Source organism: Spodoptera frugiperda, chromosome 7, assembly GCF_023101765.2.
Source record: "Spodoptera frugiperda isolate SF20-4 chromosome 7, AGI-APGP_CSIRO_Sfru_2.0, whole genome shotgun sequence".
NCBI lineage: Eukaryota > Metazoa > Arthropoda > Insecta > Lepidoptera > Noctuidae > Spodoptera > Spodoptera frugiperda.
Window position 1 is genome coordinate 8,400,457 of NC_064218.1, and position 17,955 is coordinate 8,418,411.

The 17,955-nt window shown below is 33.8% G+C and overlaps 2 protein-coding genes and 1 long non-coding RNA gene across 6 annotated transcripts in view; 1 reads left to right on the plus strand and 2 right to left on the minus strand.

The window, feature by feature from the left end:
- Positions 1-121: 121 nt before the first annotated feature.
- On the minus strand, positions 122-17,148 carry LOC118266358 (uncharacterized). 4 transcript variants are annotated; one of them, XM_035579777.2, is made up of 9 exons: positions 16,994-17,148; positions 10,729-10,883; positions 8,200-8,351; positions 7,595-7,807; positions 6,540-6,674; positions 5,882-6,245; positions 5,730-5,768; positions 2,578-2,667; positions 122-1,843 (listed from the first exon to the last, which is right to left on the minus strand). In XM_035579777.2, exons 2-8 carry the CDS (start codon positions 10,874-10,876, stop codon positions 2,591-2,593), a joined length of 1,128 nt encoding a protein of 375 aa, XP_035435670.2. In that variant the 5' UTR covers positions 10,877-10,883; positions 16,994-17,148; the 3' UTR covers positions 122-1,843; positions 2,578-2,590. The 4 variants fall into 4 exon arrangements, with proteins under 4 accessions (XP_035435670.2, XP_035435671.2, XP_035435668.2 ...); XM_035579778.2 differs by lacking the exon at positions 5,730-5,768; XM_035579775.2 differs by lacking the exon at positions 5,730-5,768 and having other exon boundaries at positions 5,813-6,245.
- The window catches only part of LOC118265676 (sporozoite surface protein 2), a 137,083-nt gene continuing 122,540 nt past the window's right edge, over positions 3,413-17,955 (minus strand). The window contains exon 18 of the mRNA XM_050694852.1: positions 3,413-5,145. Within this exon, the coding sequence (XP_050550809.1) occupies positions 5,099-5,145 (47 nt within the window). The 3' untranslated portion in view covers positions 3,413-5,098. The remainder of the gene's footprint in view (positions 5,146-17,955) is intronic.
- Positions 11,083-14,311, plus strand: LOC126910876 (uncharacterized). Its single transcript, XR_007705461.1, has 2 exons — positions 11,083-13,439; positions 14,108-14,311. It is a non-coding gene; the product is annotated as an uncharacterized LOC126910876 (long non-coding RNA).

Genomic DNA, 17,955 nt, shown 5'->3' on the forward strand with positions numbered 1-17,955 from the left:
TTGCAAAACAAAATAAACGTAACGGTATCAGAGATTACGAGAGCCGATATCAGTAGCATTCTGTAACTCAACATTTCTAGAACAAAATGATAAAAATCAAAAACAGGAGCAATGAAACAAGTTATACTGTTAAAGATATATTATTTGTAACAATAATTTCATAATTTACAACATATCAAATTTATAAAAATAGATTACATAATTTAGGAAACGAAAACATTCATAATATTAATAGTTGTTACAATTTTATCAGTCTTTAATATTAAAATGATCTGTACACAGCCAAATCTTTGGAAACATGAGAAATAATAAATAAATTTGTATAATATTGCAATCATTTCTACTAATTATTCTTATACGAATAATTGCACTTACTCAGGAACACTGGAATTACTCTTTTTAGTACTTATGAGATGGATATTTTGAAAATGAGTATTAAGTCGACAATAAAATTAGCATAATGTAAAATATAGCAAAAATTAAAAACAATAATTAAATTTGTAATTGACATAGATGTATCTATGGTAGCTATTCAAATCTTGATTTGAATAAAAATCTTTCATTTTAACGATGCATCTTTATATAAAATCTTAATTCATTATACCTAAACTAGTTTAAAAAAGTTTTAAATAAAAAGCGATTACTAGAGGAACTCCAAATTATGTAAACAAAAATAAATAAAAAAAGCTTCAAACTGGTCTCAAAAATTAATAAAAATATGATAAAGTAAACATATAATAATTACGATTATATAATTTTCTAGTTACTGTACATAAAGTTACATTAACCTCTTGTATGTCTTTTATATACTGGAATATAAAAGGGCCCATAGTTGGAATGTATTACTGTATAAAATTGGACCACACTGTACACTATGGATGCATTAAAGTGATTTGATTTGGTTATATGAGACAGAATAGAAAACACATTGTGTCTCGCTTAGATCTGTGTTCTCGACATACAACGGGTTAAACATGCTTGCACCAAATGTTGATAGAACTATCGCTCATATAATAATATGACGATTTTAAGACTATGTATATTTATTCAGATGATAATATGTATAATGAATGCTACACACAAGCCGAGAGGAGTCTCTGAATTTTATAGCCATCTTCAAAAAGGTTATAAATGCATATGAGTTTAAGTATACAACATTATTATTGAAAAAAGTACCCTTAACATATAAAAATAGGAGTTATTTTGCATTTAAGTCTCATATGAATTGTGGATTATTACAAACGGATAAAAGCGAGATTCATTAACAAAATGCATAAAATAAATTCGTTATTGGACGCAAAGAAAATCAGATGATGTCCTCACATAAGTAATTACCTATTACATAAGGCTTTGTTTACACTTTCGGTGTAGGAAAACGTGGCATTACTAATTACAGTGTATTTCTTATGTTAATTTACTCATCATATCCACACAAATTGTAATGTAAACAAGCCTTATTATACACGCTTCTCAATTACCGACCTTAAGTTCATTATACAGATGGTTCAATATTCATTTTTGTTATGTTTTTACAAAATTGCTTCTTCATACATTATGATGGACATCAATTATTACTCATAAGAAAACATGACATTTTATAACAGATAAGAGTGTTATTATTTTAAAACGTTAAAATAGGTATTTTACATGACAAGAACATGTCAGAACTAATAAAATGTATGAATTAACTTACAGTTCAATTAAAATTAGTATTTTAACCTTATTTTAGACAACGTGGACTTAATGAACGTACGGCTTTTAGCGAAGAATTAACAGTTAAATATAAGCTTATGCTATTAACAAACTGCACGGCAGCATCTCATGACTGACTGTGTGAGATTTACTGAAAAAAAGAAAACAACATAATTATCTTACCTTAATTGTGTTATACTAAATAGGGGCAATATTCAAGATACAGGATATTATTAAAATGAATTTTTAAACTTTGGCTAGGTGCAGATTAAGTTTTAAATCCACTTTTCACCTTTTATAAATTATGAGTTGCATGCGCATGTAAAAAGAGGTGAGCCTATTGCTATAACTCTAATTGTACTCAAAGTTTTTAGTCAAATAAAATTAAGAGGTACAGTGAAAAACAGAAGCCTAGTATAGTTTCGTCACATTTACGATCATTGTGTAAAGAGAATGCAATTCAAATAGTTATTAATTATATGAGTAGTTAATCAGAGTGGCACTGATAATGTTCTACACTATCCCGACTGTAATGTTATACCATAATTTTATTTGTTACCTCTTTAAATACGCTAATAGGACGCTTTTAATCTTATTGGAACGCGGGCGAAGTCGCTGGCAAAAGCTAATATAAATATATGACTCTCTTTGTAGTATTTTAAGATTATATTCTAATACGATATTTTCAGTGAGTATAAGATTCATATACGAGAAAATGCAGATGGGAGCTAGTGTGTTGCTATAGATTCTAAATAATATTAAAAACATACCTATAAGTACCTAGAAAAGACACACAAATCATAATCATATCAGCCACAAGCCTCCACAGCTGAACATAGACCTCACTCAAAAACTTGGCTATAAATTGGATAATTAATAAATTACCTTTATAACCTCCTTACATGCTGTTTGATGATGAATTCTTCCCGCCCTGTGACTCTGAGTTTCTTCTGTCTTTCTCCGCTACTGGGGTTCCTGAATCACATACAAATATTAATAATATTGACACATAATAAAACAATGCTATTCAGTAACATGGTAAAGAAAACAACCCTTACTATCAACAGAATAAGGGTGCTTTTAGCTTTTAATTAAGAGATCGTGCGAATGATTTAAGGGGTGAAATAGAGCAGGCATCATTTGATACTATTTTAAGATCATGCGTTGAGCAAGGACGTAAGCCTCTTCATTAATGCAAATGGAAGAATAGAATAGTCATGACCAAAATATTTTGAGGAAAAAACTACTGAATTTTTTTATAAAAACAATTGAGTCTCAAATATCTATAATATTCTTTTTAAATAGTAATTGTGCACCGGACAATGTGATATAGCATCTCATTAAATCATGTTTTGTTTTTGCAAACTATGATCAAATATTTCTTTAATCTCATAATTTAGTCTCAACACATCATTGAAACCAGTTTTACTTCAATTAAAACTTCAACCATGCCATGGTATTCATTTTTGTTTCAATGTAAGCATATAGAATAAGACACATATAAGCACATAATAATGTGTATCATATTGTATATTATGTAATATTCATATACCATGAAATATGAATATTACATAACAATTCTAATTAGTTACAATTTGTAACATGCATTGTGCTGTCAGACAACGAAGTATATACTCAAGGACAATAACTGAATGGAAAGTGCTCATAAAATAGAGCTAATGGGATTTTTAATTTGGTATTGTATGCTATCGAAGAACCATTTGCTGTTGAAGTAAGATGTATTACGTGTTCCAATGAAGTTATGGTCTATGTGGCTTATACCTGGTGTTTGTTATACAAAATTGTATCTATTCCTATGTATTTAATAATTCAAAAATAATCTAATTCCCTTTAAACTAAAACGGCCTTAACTAATTAACATTTTTTTAAATATTAATAATACCTAATAAGAAAAACAACATACTTCTAGGAAATCTGGTACAATAATAGTATGCCTACTCAAAAGAACCAAAACAATGAAGTCAAATACAGGTAAAAATACCACAACAATAGGTACATTTGATTTTTAAAATACCACAAAGGGTAATTAGGTTTATTGTTATTATTAGTATATTCGTATTTAGGATAATACCTCACCCATTTCTACGAAAGAAAGACACCAAAGTTACGAACTGTTGGTCAAAGCAATTTTGGAGATGAAAGAAATTCTCCTAAATTTGTCACAAGCTTGATTTTATGAACGTTCAAATTCATAAAAGCCGCGAGCAAAAAGCAGGCAAAATTGAGCTGGTTGAAAAACATCTTTAAGCAATCTCATACTTCTTACGCAGGATCAACGTTCATGCATCGTCATAAATAAAACGCACGTTTATTATCATTCCCAAACACAAGTTATAAACACACTCGAAAAGGCTATCAAGTTTTAGAGACATTCAAAATCAATTTGCGATCAAATTCTTGGAATCGTGCAAATGACAGATTTAAATTAAAGTGTGATGAAAAAACAGTCAGCAAATGCAAAACATCAGTCATATGAACGCACTTTTATAGATTCAAAAATGTTTTTGGCGAGCAGAGCATAAAATAATTAATTTTATCTCGGTAGCAACAGCTACTATTGCATGTAATTAAGTCAAACTCAATGATTTCTACGGATCAATGCACATTAAAGGAAAACATTACGTAAAAATGAAATTGATAACGCAAGAAAGGCGTTTCTTATCAGTATAAAGATAAATGGGACTTTTTTACTACCATTCTATAAATGTTTACATTCACGCGAAAATATGATTCATGCGTAGTTTAGAGTTTTGGTAGATATTGTTACTTGTAGGTTATTCAATAGAATGGTTACTTAACCCGTCGTATGCTTTTTTTTTTTTTTCAGGGGGGAAAATCATCCAATGACTTCTCCCACCTTGGGCGAGGCGAGAGGGAGTGTCAGACTCTTACTGACTAAAAACCACCCCGTTCCTTCTCCTGCTTTTCGAGCCGGAGCCCCGGTAAACCCGCTAGGTAGTCCGCAGCTCCGGATCAGGCATCAGCCCTACTGGGCCCCATCTGTGGTGGTCTGATGGCTCTTTGAGGCGCGCGCGGAACGCTACGCGCCGTACGCACGGGTCTGGTTCTGTTCGGGCGGTGAGCTACCCTTACTCGCCGTCCGCAGACCCGCACTTACGGTGGCCGGAGATCGTCTCGGGATCCCCGACGCCCGGAGTGTCTCTCGCGACGGCTGGGGCGTGAGGAGGTTTGTTCTCTCACGCGCCCCGCCTCCTCCTTAGCTAGCATGACTGCTTCGCAGAAAGAGGAGACGGCATCCCAGTCCCTCTCGCTCTGCACCATGGCCTGAACCAGTGCCGGGCGCGAGAGGTCGCCGTCGCCGCACAACATTCCCTGAGGACTTGGCGGTGCTCAGCCCACGCAGGGCACACCGCCACCGTATGTTCTACCGTGTCCTCCGGGCGGTCCTCGCAGTGATGACGCCCGGGCGTTTCCTCCCGCCCAATAAGGAACAGGAACCTACCGAAACTCCCATGTCCGGTAAGCACCTGCGTCAGGCGGTAGGTGAGGACGCCGTGGCGCCTCTCTAGCCACTCTTCAAAGAGGGGACTTACCGCTGCGATGACAGCGAGCCCAGCCCTCGGTTAACCCGTCGTATGCTGAAACACTGATCGGTTTGAGACACAATGTGTAATCTATTGTTGTCTCGTACAACCGCAGACGAAAGGTTAATAATAGATAAGGATGATGTTCATTTTAGTTTTTTCGTAACATTCTTCCTTTTCCCTTAGAGAGAACACTAAAACGGAGCGGGCGGTATAATGACAGAGTGGAATACGTACAAACGTACATTTATGCTTTTTAAAACCCCAGTACAAGACAAAAATCCTAGTGTGGGGCAACTATTAATAAAAAAAAGGAGTAAGTAACAATATCTCCTCCACTCTTATTCAAAAAGAAAGAGCAAACACTATCGATACTTCGAAGATCTAAGCGAAGATGAAAGATTTTCTAATGAGCAGTTGAAATGGCAAGATGACAAACAAAGCTTCGGCATCATAAAATCATCAGAATACCTTTCTTTTTGCCGGGCACACTCTTTACTCGCCCATTGGCTGAAAAACAAACAAAATTATAGTTTTACAACACTCTAACGTACCAAGTATCGTATGATGTTGCTTAGAAAATTTCTCTTTCATTTTAATAGACCAAATCTTTAATTTCGTACCGATTTTCTGTTCATTGTTCGGTGAGCGGGGAATTTTTGATGGAGCCGTCTCATGTTGTATGAACCTTAGCGTTTGTTCTTTGGCTGACAGTACTTCTTGTTCAGTAGAAGAATCTTCTATCTTGTCTTTTTCTCTTATTTCCTCTTCCTTCTCTTTTACTGGAGATTCAGGTTCATTGATAACTTCTTCTGTTCTCTCTGGGGTTGAGCAGGGAGCTTCGGACATGTTGGGCGAGTATGGTGAGTCGATTGGACCATTTTCCTCATTGACCTTGTCCGAGACGTTGTTCTGATATATCGTGTCCTGGTCCGACTCCGTTGTGAAGTCTGATCTGTCGCTCTTTGGACTTGTCACGTTGGTCAACTGTAATGAGTTAAGTCTTTTATTATTCACCCAATAAGTCTTGATCGACACAATTAATGTAACTTGCGCAAAACGCTAGAAACTTGCGCAAAACGGTTGCGCAAATTGACACAAATATGAACATTTCATTTATAATGTTTTAAAAGAAGAAGACTATTTTCTTTTCGTCAACATTATTTTGTGTATGTAGGCCCTTTTAAATAAAGGGCCTGAGCAGCTTGCAATAAAAGTAAACAAAAAAGTAAACTTGTACATCAACATTGTAAACGGACACAAATAATAGAAATAATTTACCGTAAAACTGGAGTCCTCATCAGAATCAGCATCTAGATCGACCATCATCTTCTCTATAAGTCGCTCCATAGTGGTCTCGCTGGTGGAAGCTGAGGGGCTCACTTGCTCGCGACCGCGCTTACTTCTCTTTACCACCTACAATAAACACATAGTAAACATATTGAATGTCAAACTGGTAATGTTTTAGTAAAATGTCTCGTATTAGGGTAAGACTCTTAAGGCCTTGAAGTTAGAGTTTAAATTAAAATACGTTTCTCTAAACGGAGATCTAACTCACCCCGTGTGTTGTAATTGGGTTGGTTGTTTAAATCACTACATAGTATAAAACAAAGTCACTTTCTCTGTCCCTATGTCGCTTTGTATGCTTAAATCTTTAAAACTACGCAACGGATTCTGGTGCATTATTTTTAATAGATAGAATGATTCAAGAGGAAAGTTTATACGTATAATATATGCATAATATATCACCATTGCACCCATGCGAAGCTGGGCTCGCTAGTCACGGTATAAAATAAATACAAATACCAACTGACACAATTCGCACGGTGGAAGGTGATTTGTATGTAAATCTGACGCGACGGACTGTATATTTGTTTTACGTCAACTAATAAATTGGGATTTTCAGTTGTAGAATTGTTTATTCTAACCTCTACATATTTGGTAAGCATTTTGTAAGACCTAGCTTACCATTAATAATTTGTGCATCGTAATGCGAAATCAATTCCCGAGATAAGGATCTTAAGAAACGAGTAACAATTCACCTATCCAGACCATCATATATTTTCGAAATAAGGAACCTTACAAATACATGAAACTTCCATGGGTGCATTTACAAACACGTGTCAAACAGCGAGTGATTACAAGAAATCATACACAAACCCGAATCCACACACAGATTCCTTGCAATTGATCCGACAAAGTTACAGTAGAGTACAATAATTACACTTAAACACTTTAAACGCCACGGGGGTCACCGATAACCGACGTTAGCGGAGGATTTGCCTTCAACAGTTTTCTGTTGGCAGTCAAAGACTTAAAATAGTTAGAATACTTACCAAAACTTCCTCATTATTGCTGACATGGGTGCTGTTGTTATTGCCGTAATGGTGGGAGTGTCTTCGGAAGCACATGGTGAACTCAAAAAGGGAATGTAGCGCGGACGCCCACGACTGGCGCGGCTGGCCGCTACTGGTGCGCGCGCGACTCAGTCTGTTGCCCTGGTACTTCAGCGTGCGTAAATAGCGACGGTGGCTTTGTATGTACATCACCTGGAAATTTATTAACAGTTGCATATTAGTTTTATCAGAGCTTACTACTACGAATTGTGTCCAGTATATGGTAATAGACTCACCCCTTATTACAAGGGACTTATAATACAAATACAACAGTGGAGTAAAATGTGTACCTCTGCCTACCCCTCCCCTAAAAAGCGTGACGTCGCTTACTACTTACTTAGCAAACTTTGTTTTTTTACAACTACTTATTATTCGGCTTTTGCAGCTAGTTCGAGATTTCATTAACATTTGAGGATTAAATTTTACTTCATTATATCGATCAGTTTTGTTTTTAACTCCTCTTAATCTAAAAATCTAAAATGGAGTATAAAAATTCGTAATCTTTTAATGAAACTTTCACTTTATTTATTTTACTTCTAACTCACCACATCAGCGGATCTCAGCGGCGGTTTCCCCATGACAAGGTTGATGAGTGATATAGACTCCCGGGTGATCCGCAGCGCCACTATGAGTGCCAGGAAGAACACCCATGGTAGAGGCCGCACTAACTCTGGTTGAGGACGCTCGTCCTGATCCACTGGAAGTAAGAGATATAGGGAGATTAGCAAAGGTTTTAGGAACAACTTATATCATCATACCTACTAGCAAACCCGGCGAACCCTGTTTTGCCACCAATGTTAAATATTTCCCGATATTTTTATTTGCTATATGGCAAAACCGTGAAAATCGGTTCATGCGTTCTGTAGTTATAGTGTGAGGAAGTAAACCCCGTCTTATTTTTATATAATAGATTAGCAACAAGTCTGTCTATTGCTGTGGATAAAAAGGAAAAGGACTAACTACCGTACTCAGAGACATCTACAATGAATAAATGAATATGTATTTGAATTTAATAATTACTTAAAATAAATCCTTAGTAACGATTTTGTTCCGAAAAGAACTGCTAGAACTGGGTTAGGTAACCATTAAATGACTCTGAGTATGGAGGTTAGGAAATATGTATAGAACTTTATTGTTGGCTCTTCATGGCACATTTACAAAAGGTTGGCAATGCATTAGTGATGCTCCTAGTGTTTTATTTAGGTTACGGTAACCGCTTGCCGCTTACCCTCAGGCGTTAACCCTAAGTTTTGTGTTATTACCAAGAAAAACAGTGTTATTTTTTGGGTTCCCTCTCATTGACAAAAATACCGACCAAATGCGCTTTTATCACATCAACAGCTGAACACTAAAAGCATATCACAAAAATTAAGCCTTGTTTTGTAGAGGCTTAGCTCAATCTCGGCTTATTTCGTAATTGAAGCGTTGTAATCAGCAGACGAACATTATACCACGCATGATTCACACACACAGATAATGTGATAGATACAATTATTTAACAACAACACTCACATTCACGATAACTTTACTTGATAAAGCAGAGTAGAAAAAAGAGAGCGTTTTGTTTCTAATATTTCGTTACTTGTCTATTTATTTATCAAGAGCTAATAAGTTTTGGTTAGTCGCGTGTAAAATTATTTATTATATTATCGGCTTTCTCATGTAACTGTTGACGAGGAACTCGACTAGTTTCAAGCCCTGCTAGAGGCTCATATTTATGTGCAGCATACTGCGACACAGGACGCGGCGACAAATAGTTAACGTGAGAAAGCTGATAAAATAATAATAAATCTCAATATATACTCACGAAAGTTATAATAAAGTTATGTTTTGCTTTTGATTGAGTATGTACGACCAGTTGCACGAATGTAGAGGAAGCAAGGATAATTAATATAGGTAATTATATTAGGTATTCTTGGAGGGTGGATAAAACACCACATATTGTATGTTTTTATGCTAAGCTCTTTAGAAATAGACCGCTCACTCACGTGAGTTGTACGAAAAAAGCTCGACTAATTTCAAACCATACCGGACCTCATTATCTATATTAGAGAAACAGCAGGAAAGGATTACTAGTTCTTACATCTTACACCTGCAAATAAATCGGTACCGAATACCTGTATTTTCAGTTATAACAAGGATTTTTCATAATATAAATATAAACTATAATTCATAGTGTAAAATATAAACAATTCATGTGCATTGTTTAAAAAAACCCCAAATTACAGAATATTCATCATTGTAAAACTAGATTTAACGTAAGATTAGTGTGGAACATCAGATTACAGTCAAGGCTAACTGGTGCTTTTGTTTGTACACCAACATATAGGTACCTATGTATATAAAACACTATTTAAACTTCAATTTCGTCAGTACCTAACAAGTCTAACCACATAGTACATACCTACATACATATATAAATATGAACATCAATCCTATAGTTTCTTTCTTTAGTATTGAACATAATCACGACCATTCTACTGTCTGCAACACAAGATCTCTTATGATATTAGAAAAGTAACCTTCCTGACTTCCCATAAAATCTAGTTTTCCATATCCACTTAGTATTACGTCCTCCAATACTTGCATGAAGTGCTATTTACACTAAAGACTTCTTACTTGTTTCAAAAGGAAATATGTAGATGCATTTTCAAATAATTGCAATAATAGCCACGGTATTTAAATTACTAGTTCTATAGAAATGTAAACTGCAGGAGAGTTATGGAAGAGACAATGTCTCCTGCATAATATGTAGTGGATGAAATGACTCTTCACAGTGAGATGAAGGCAATAGGACGGTAGATACAATATAATGTCTGATTGGGAGATGAAATAGAAGACGTTTCTCCAACTCTAGAAATCATTTTTATTTTAATGTCCATCTGGTAGATTATTTTAAATAGATTAGTTTTTAATTTTTCATACCCCGTCATCATTCTTTGAAATAACTTTGATTAAAGGTAAATAGAAGTCATATCAAATACCTAATGTCGTTAACGAACTGTCTATCCGGAATACGCAAATCAAGAGTAATTTAACCAAATATTTAAGTGTATAAATATAAGAATATTTACATGGCGGCGGGACGGCCCATCTTGCGCACTTCTCAACGACCCATAGTGTGCGGTCGAGGTGTCTCAGGACCGACTGCCCCAGTCGGTAGCTCGCTGCATGCTCCGCTATACTCTGGAATACCTCCTTAGCCAGTGACACCAGCTCCATAATATATCTGGAACAGTAAGGTACAGAAATAAGTATTTAAAGCTAAAATGTGCATTGGGCTCGTAACAATGTGGACTTAATTAAGTAAGTAACAGTAAAATTAAGTATCTATAGATAAATCCACATTATGTACGGCCAGTTACTTATTACCTATAGGTAATATAAAAGTAATTCGGGTTTTCCTTCCTGACTTCCTGACCCTATAACTCCAGAACGCACGAACCGTTTTCCACGGTTTTCGTTTGAAAGGTCTCGGGCTCCTTAGCAAGGAAATTTTTCAAGAGAATAGCAGGAAATCAGGTAAAATCATTGGTGGCGAAACTGAGTTCGCCGGGTTTGCTATTTAGGTTTAAAAAGAAATCACCGTTACACAAAGGAAAATGTTACCGCCATAGCTACCCCAAATAAGGATGTTAATTAATTTACTTTTTAATAATAAAACATATTTTTTGATCGTTTTCTTGTTTCCTTATTTTATGACGTAAATGTAAGTTAGTTAATATTTATACAGTATCGTTTATTTTTAGCATAGAAGACCATGAATTAGTTTTTTGTTTGACGTGACGTCAAGGCGTCATATAAATCTTAGTGGACGCAAACAGCGTCCTTTGATATTTTCAAAATGTGAGCGACTTTTAAAATGTTATTAATTGGTCTATTAACATTAAATAAATAGTGGCAACATGTTATCCTGTTACTCGTACAAAAACGATGGAGATTGGAATCTTTTGGACACTAGCCGTACCTAATAGGTAGAAGTTGCGGACGGAAGTAGTTCCGTTTGAGACATCACGTAGGTAACCAACTAAGAACCTACCTACTTATATGTGCCTACTTTATTTTTATTTTTTTATATCATTCAACGTCTTCTCTCGTCTTGGCAAGAGAGAGTGTCAGATTCTTACTGACTAAAAACCACCCCATCCCTATTCCTGCTTTTCGAGCCGTAACCGGGGGGCGCTGAGGACGACCACCAGGGTGGTTTTTGTGAGGTAAAAATCCTACACTCCCTAGTATTTTATCCCCAGAAAGCTAAGCGCCTTTTAAAAGTTTACCCCGTCATCAAAATAAAGATACAAACAAAACTTACGGAATATTCTGATACGGATATACAATATTTTAGAAATTCATAAAAGTAGGTAATTACTACGGTAAACCCGATAGGTAGTCCGCAGCTCCGGATTAAGCATCAGCCCCACTGGCCACCAATGCAATGCAACCTTAATGCAATTTCTCAAGTAGGTACCTATTTTTGTTTTAATTTAATTTATACCGTCATCGATAAGTATTGTTATGATTAGCGGATAATTTCTTAAACAATAAAGAAATCAAAACATAATAAATATTGCCTAGTGACGTACGTGCGTATCTACGTACGTACCTACCTATTATTTATTACTTATCTATTTACGCTTTCATTCAAGTTTCATGTTTGAAGTTCAATTGGACTTTAAAAATGTGTTTGAAGATCATGATCTTGTTGGGGAAGCTATGATATGGTATTTTCTTTTTTTATACAACATGCAACATGATTTTTGCCTTACGACAACTTAATGTAAGTATAATTTTATTTATGGTAGGTATAAGATAAGTAATCTTCTTCTTTATAAATATAAATCAATTGCTATTCGTTAGTCTCGCTAAAACTCGAGAACGGCTGGACCGAATTAAGAAAATTTTTGTCGTGAATTATTTGTACTAGTGCAGGGAAGATTTAAAAGGTGGGAATAAAATGTTTAAGACGGCACGAAGTTTATTATATATGTATAAATATATTTAGGTATAGGTGAGCTAGTTATGTATAATTAAGTACGAAGTATATACGTATTACTTACACGTTAACAGCAAATTGTTTTAAAACACCTTTTAGCGCAGAAGTGTGAATTTCAACAAAATCATAATTATTGCTCTTACGCAATAGGTAGTGCGAATTTTATCAAAATAATAAAAAATTGTAAGTGCATAACACATAGGTACATGCAAGTGCATAATACATAGGTACTTGTAAAGTAGTATTATTACTACGCGAAAACCTTAACCATTAACAGCTAACGACGATTAACTGTTACCGAAAACTGCAAAAAGTCGACATTCTAACCCAGTTAACATTTCGGACGCAATTCACGCATATATCAAGTACCAATCAACTTACTTTATCATGCATACAAATTACAAACTCATTTTACAATGAAGGTAGGCTGAATGGCCAAACGGATCCCTTTAACAGACTGACAATAAACACGGACGCTCGCCCATTCTTTATCTATAGAGTACGAGGAATCACAAATTAGCTAACTACTTCCCCGATCCATCTGTATAAAGTATCAAGTATGTTTGTGACAGATAATAATGTAAGGAAACCAGAGTAAATATAGAAATTACAGAGTCCATAATTCATTGGCCAGTGGACAGTTTACATGTATAAAATATCGTACCACTTTATCATGTTGCTTCTAATTAATACACATCATCTAATTGGAGCAATTATGTTTTTACTTTTCGTGACACATTTATCAATAAAAATTGGCGTGTCGAAATCACATGGCTAGCTAAGCTGAACTTGGTACGTACATAGGTATTATTGCCGTAAAGCCAAAGTATAGGTGAATATTATATTAATCTTTCTCAAAAACGACTGTACCGATTTTGACAAAATTCGGTTAGGAGATGGATCATGAAATAGATTTACACAACATACCTTTAACCAAGCTGGTGAATTCGTGGGCAAAGCAATAGGTATATTATGTATATTTAATTATTTTTTATAATTAATACAGCATGATGATTTTGAAATTTTTACACACTATTTTTTAGTACTTAGTTACTTATTTTATATTTTATTGTATTCTTACCTGAATATTATATCTACGTAAATATAAGTAAGTATTTATTACATAAATAAATGACAAAACTGTGTATAAAATACAATACAAACACATCACAAAACGAGTCTCGCATCGCTAAACCACAAAAAAATACCACATAAAATATAAAACAAAACGTGCAAAATATAATCAGATTAAATTAACATATTTAATTAGAATTACCTTCACAACAAACACGTAATAAAGCCAATTATCATTTAAATCAAATAACTTGTATTCACTCTGTGATGTAAAAAAAACTAAGAAAAAAAAATATGCCGCGTGTATCGCCCTTTCAATTTTTAGAGTCACTGCTAATGAGTGCAGGAGCCTGAGTACATCATTTTGACTTCTTTATACCTTATAGATAATGAGGCGCAGAGGACAGAGGTCAGTGCAATCATAGACAGATACCGGGAGGCCAGTGAGACAAATATCCAATATATCTAATTACTAGTGATTTACTACGACTCTGCTCTATCATTTTGTATTATGTGTTAATGTTGTTGCATTGCAATTTTGTTTCTAACTGGATAATAAATAAATAAATAATAATTAATTGAATACGAAAGTGCTTGCATGGGCAGTTTTTATCCACAATTCCCTATGGCTACATTTGTTATCCACATGGCTACATTTAATATTTCAATGATTTTAGCCACTAATGACGATAATTGTTTCTGCATTATTACTCTCCTGGGCCCATGGGACAAAAAATAAATTATGCTTAACAGAACTTGAAAAAACTATACCCTTCCTACATTCGGTTCAGAAGACGAAGATATAAATAAGCATAGAAAGGTAAATCAATAAAATATAATAATTTCCTGAGTTATTTTTAGGATTTTATCTTTTTTCAGTCTAACAACATTTAAAAATTAGATATAACACATGTAATAAGTGATAAGTGTGACTTAGAGATAAGTGACACACCTTTATAAATTGATAAAATGATAATTTAAAAATAATCAACACACTGACAACCAATGCTAATAAATTATATATAGATAATTATCACTATATTATTAATAACATAGCTGTATGATATTATTTACTACATAATCAATATGTTGTACATATGTACTTATGTCTGGCAATTGTTCATTAATATTATTTGCTCATGCAGAATCAGTACCTGGCATGTTAAGCTGCAGGCAGACATTTTGTTTAACCATTTACTTTAGCATTATACCTAGGTATTGATTTTGTTCTTGAGTAAATACTTGTATAGGTAAGTTGTAAAGGATGTGTGCAGTAAAATCTGCTAAGTTGGCTATAAGTCCTATAGGTACTTGTACTGTTTAAAGATTTATAGAGGATCACGGTAGAGTTGGTTGTGTAATACAAGAGAGATTCAAGCTTGGTATACACCACTAGTGTAATCAACTGTGTATTGCTAAACCAACAAATTATACCAGTGCATCTGACTGCATGTTTACCGGCTTATACTCTTATGATATAAGCCATCTCTTGTATTACCAAAGGTAAGCAATCGCCGCCACCCATGGACACCCGAAACACCAGACGTGTTAGAAGTGCGTTGCCGGTCTTTTCGGGGTTAGGAATTTAAGGGTTGTTAGGGAATCGGGGATTAGGTAGATTGAGAGGAGATTTTTTAACCAATTGATTTGCAGTTACTTGATTACCATTTTATTAGCATTTTTATTAATAAACAAATACTATAAATTAATTAAAAGAATATTGGTGTAATCAAACAGTTTATTTCAATTGCAATAATCAATAAGGAATTTATGAAAAGAAAAAAAAAATATTGATATAATAAAAGTATTTATCTGTCTGTCAGTTGGTCTTCAAGTGAAGCTATTTCTCGTATAATGACATTTCTTTAGCATACATATATAAATACGCCTGTCTCCAATGGGGATAGGCAGAAACAATGGAAAACCAATTTTTACAATTCTTGCATATTTCTATAATTTCTTTAGCACTCCATTTATATATAGTATAATCGTATATGATGTAAGGATACAACAATTTAAATAAAATGGCACACAAAAGCTACCCTTCAGATTGTAACCCAGGCTGAATAGGCAATAAAACTTTTATTAGGCATGAATAGGACAACTTTCTAAGTGCATGCATACTCGTTTTCTAATAAATCGTAATAAAAAGAGATCTTCTCTGAACCAAGATTAAAATATTATAAAAAGAAAGCAGTAAATATTGTTTATTTGGTTGTTTGAACACAGTAATCTCTGGAAGTACTGGTTTGAATTGAATAATACTTTCGTGTTGGATAGTCTGTTTATCGAAGAAGGCTATTAAACACCAAGTTAAAATTTCAGACAAAGTAAATTGAGTATCCTTCTCATGACACAGTTTTATCAAAACTTATTTTGTTTTATATTGACTTTTTAAAATACCAAATAGTTACTAAAATGTATGAAATAGGCATTGTTCAAAACAAGGATATTGTACATATTTCTACATGTTATCCCTAATTAATTTACAGATAGGTAATTGTAGTAGGAAGTTATTTTGTGGTGACATGTGCCCTTTTTCAAGCCAAAACTACTATACTCTAGCTTCTACACATGGGATAAAAAGTATCCTATCACCCAAGTTATTCCCAGTCTTTACAAGAAATATTATCAAAATCCAATCAGTAGTTTCAGAGTGATTGATTGACAAACATCTAAACAAACAAATTCCTCACTCAAAACAAATTTAGATAAAAATTAAAGAAGTTATAGGTACCTATAATTCATAACATATTTCAAGTGTAAAAGGAATACAGATTTGTAGTTTTAATTTCAATAATTGCAACATGTTAATCAATAATATTTCTTTTTATGAACTTTTAAAAAAGTTTTTACTATTTTAGTAGGTAGTTAGAGCACTGAGAAGAGGGTACAGTCAGTTTTTAAATATCATAATAATCTGTGCAGAATAATTAAAAAAATATATAAAAAGTTATTCAATAGAGGGTTCAAATATATTTTTCTTACAAATATCAGATAAATTAAATGATTTTACGATAACAACTGCATTTATCATTTCCCCACTATACCTGTGTTGTACTTTAATGCAATAAGAACATTAATATATACATAGATTAAAATAATTCCGTAATGTGTTCTTCAAATATTTATGAAAATTAGCCACTTGGTACAATTTATATCCAAAAGGATTATCATTTCATTAGCGAAATTCATATCTTCTACGAACTTTACTAATGTGAAATTAATTATATTTTGTACATTTTTATTATTTAAAGAAGTATTGTACGTACCAACAAGAATTCTTTTCGACGCCGGGAATTTGTTTGTATTTCAGAAAGTTCACCATCCACATTCATCAACTTTGTTCGTCCAATTAAATAGAGACGTTCATTCATTAATGACGACAACTTTTTATGTCATCTTTTAAATCGATTTGACAAATTATGGAATCGACTAAACGGACTTGATATCAAATGAACATCATCATTCAAAACACAATATAGGTCCTCATGGTGGTAAATGTTTGAAATCTTTGCAAAATTTGAATATGAAATATGAACATTTGACATTAATTAACTTTTAAATAAATATAACTCAAAGGTAACCGACTGACATAGTGATAGGTACTACTGATACATACTGATCTATCCGTGGATCTATCAATGCACAGTCACAGAATAATAAGTACATAAGTACAGCCCAAACCACTAGACGGATTGGGCTGAAATTTGGCATGCAGGTAGATATTATGACCTAGACATTCCCTAAGAAAAGATTTTTATTAATTCTACCCCAAAGGGGATAAACTAACAGGATGAAACTTTGTAAATTTTAAACCGATCAGACTGAAATATTGCATGCATAAATTTCTGTGATATGGTCATCCCTTAATAAAAAATGTTGATAAATGAAAAGTGGATCAAACCGTTTGTTTATTAAACCTTTTTATATCAATCCCTTGAACTGATTTAAATATAGATACGGTTTAAAACACAAAAAAGGTCATAAAATAGTTTTTTTTTATGTTAAATGGGCCGACGTTATTTATCCCAGAAATCCCGGAATTGGAAATGTTCAGGTAAGATCCCGGGTCTCTCTATATCTTAAACTACTTATCCAACAGAGATAGTTTAAGTATCGATAAAAACAATATAAATCTAAGAGTTCTACAAAAATCGACTATCAACCATAGACACCAGACCATAGATCTAAAACTCGGCTTATTTAGTTACGTCAAAATAATACCACACAG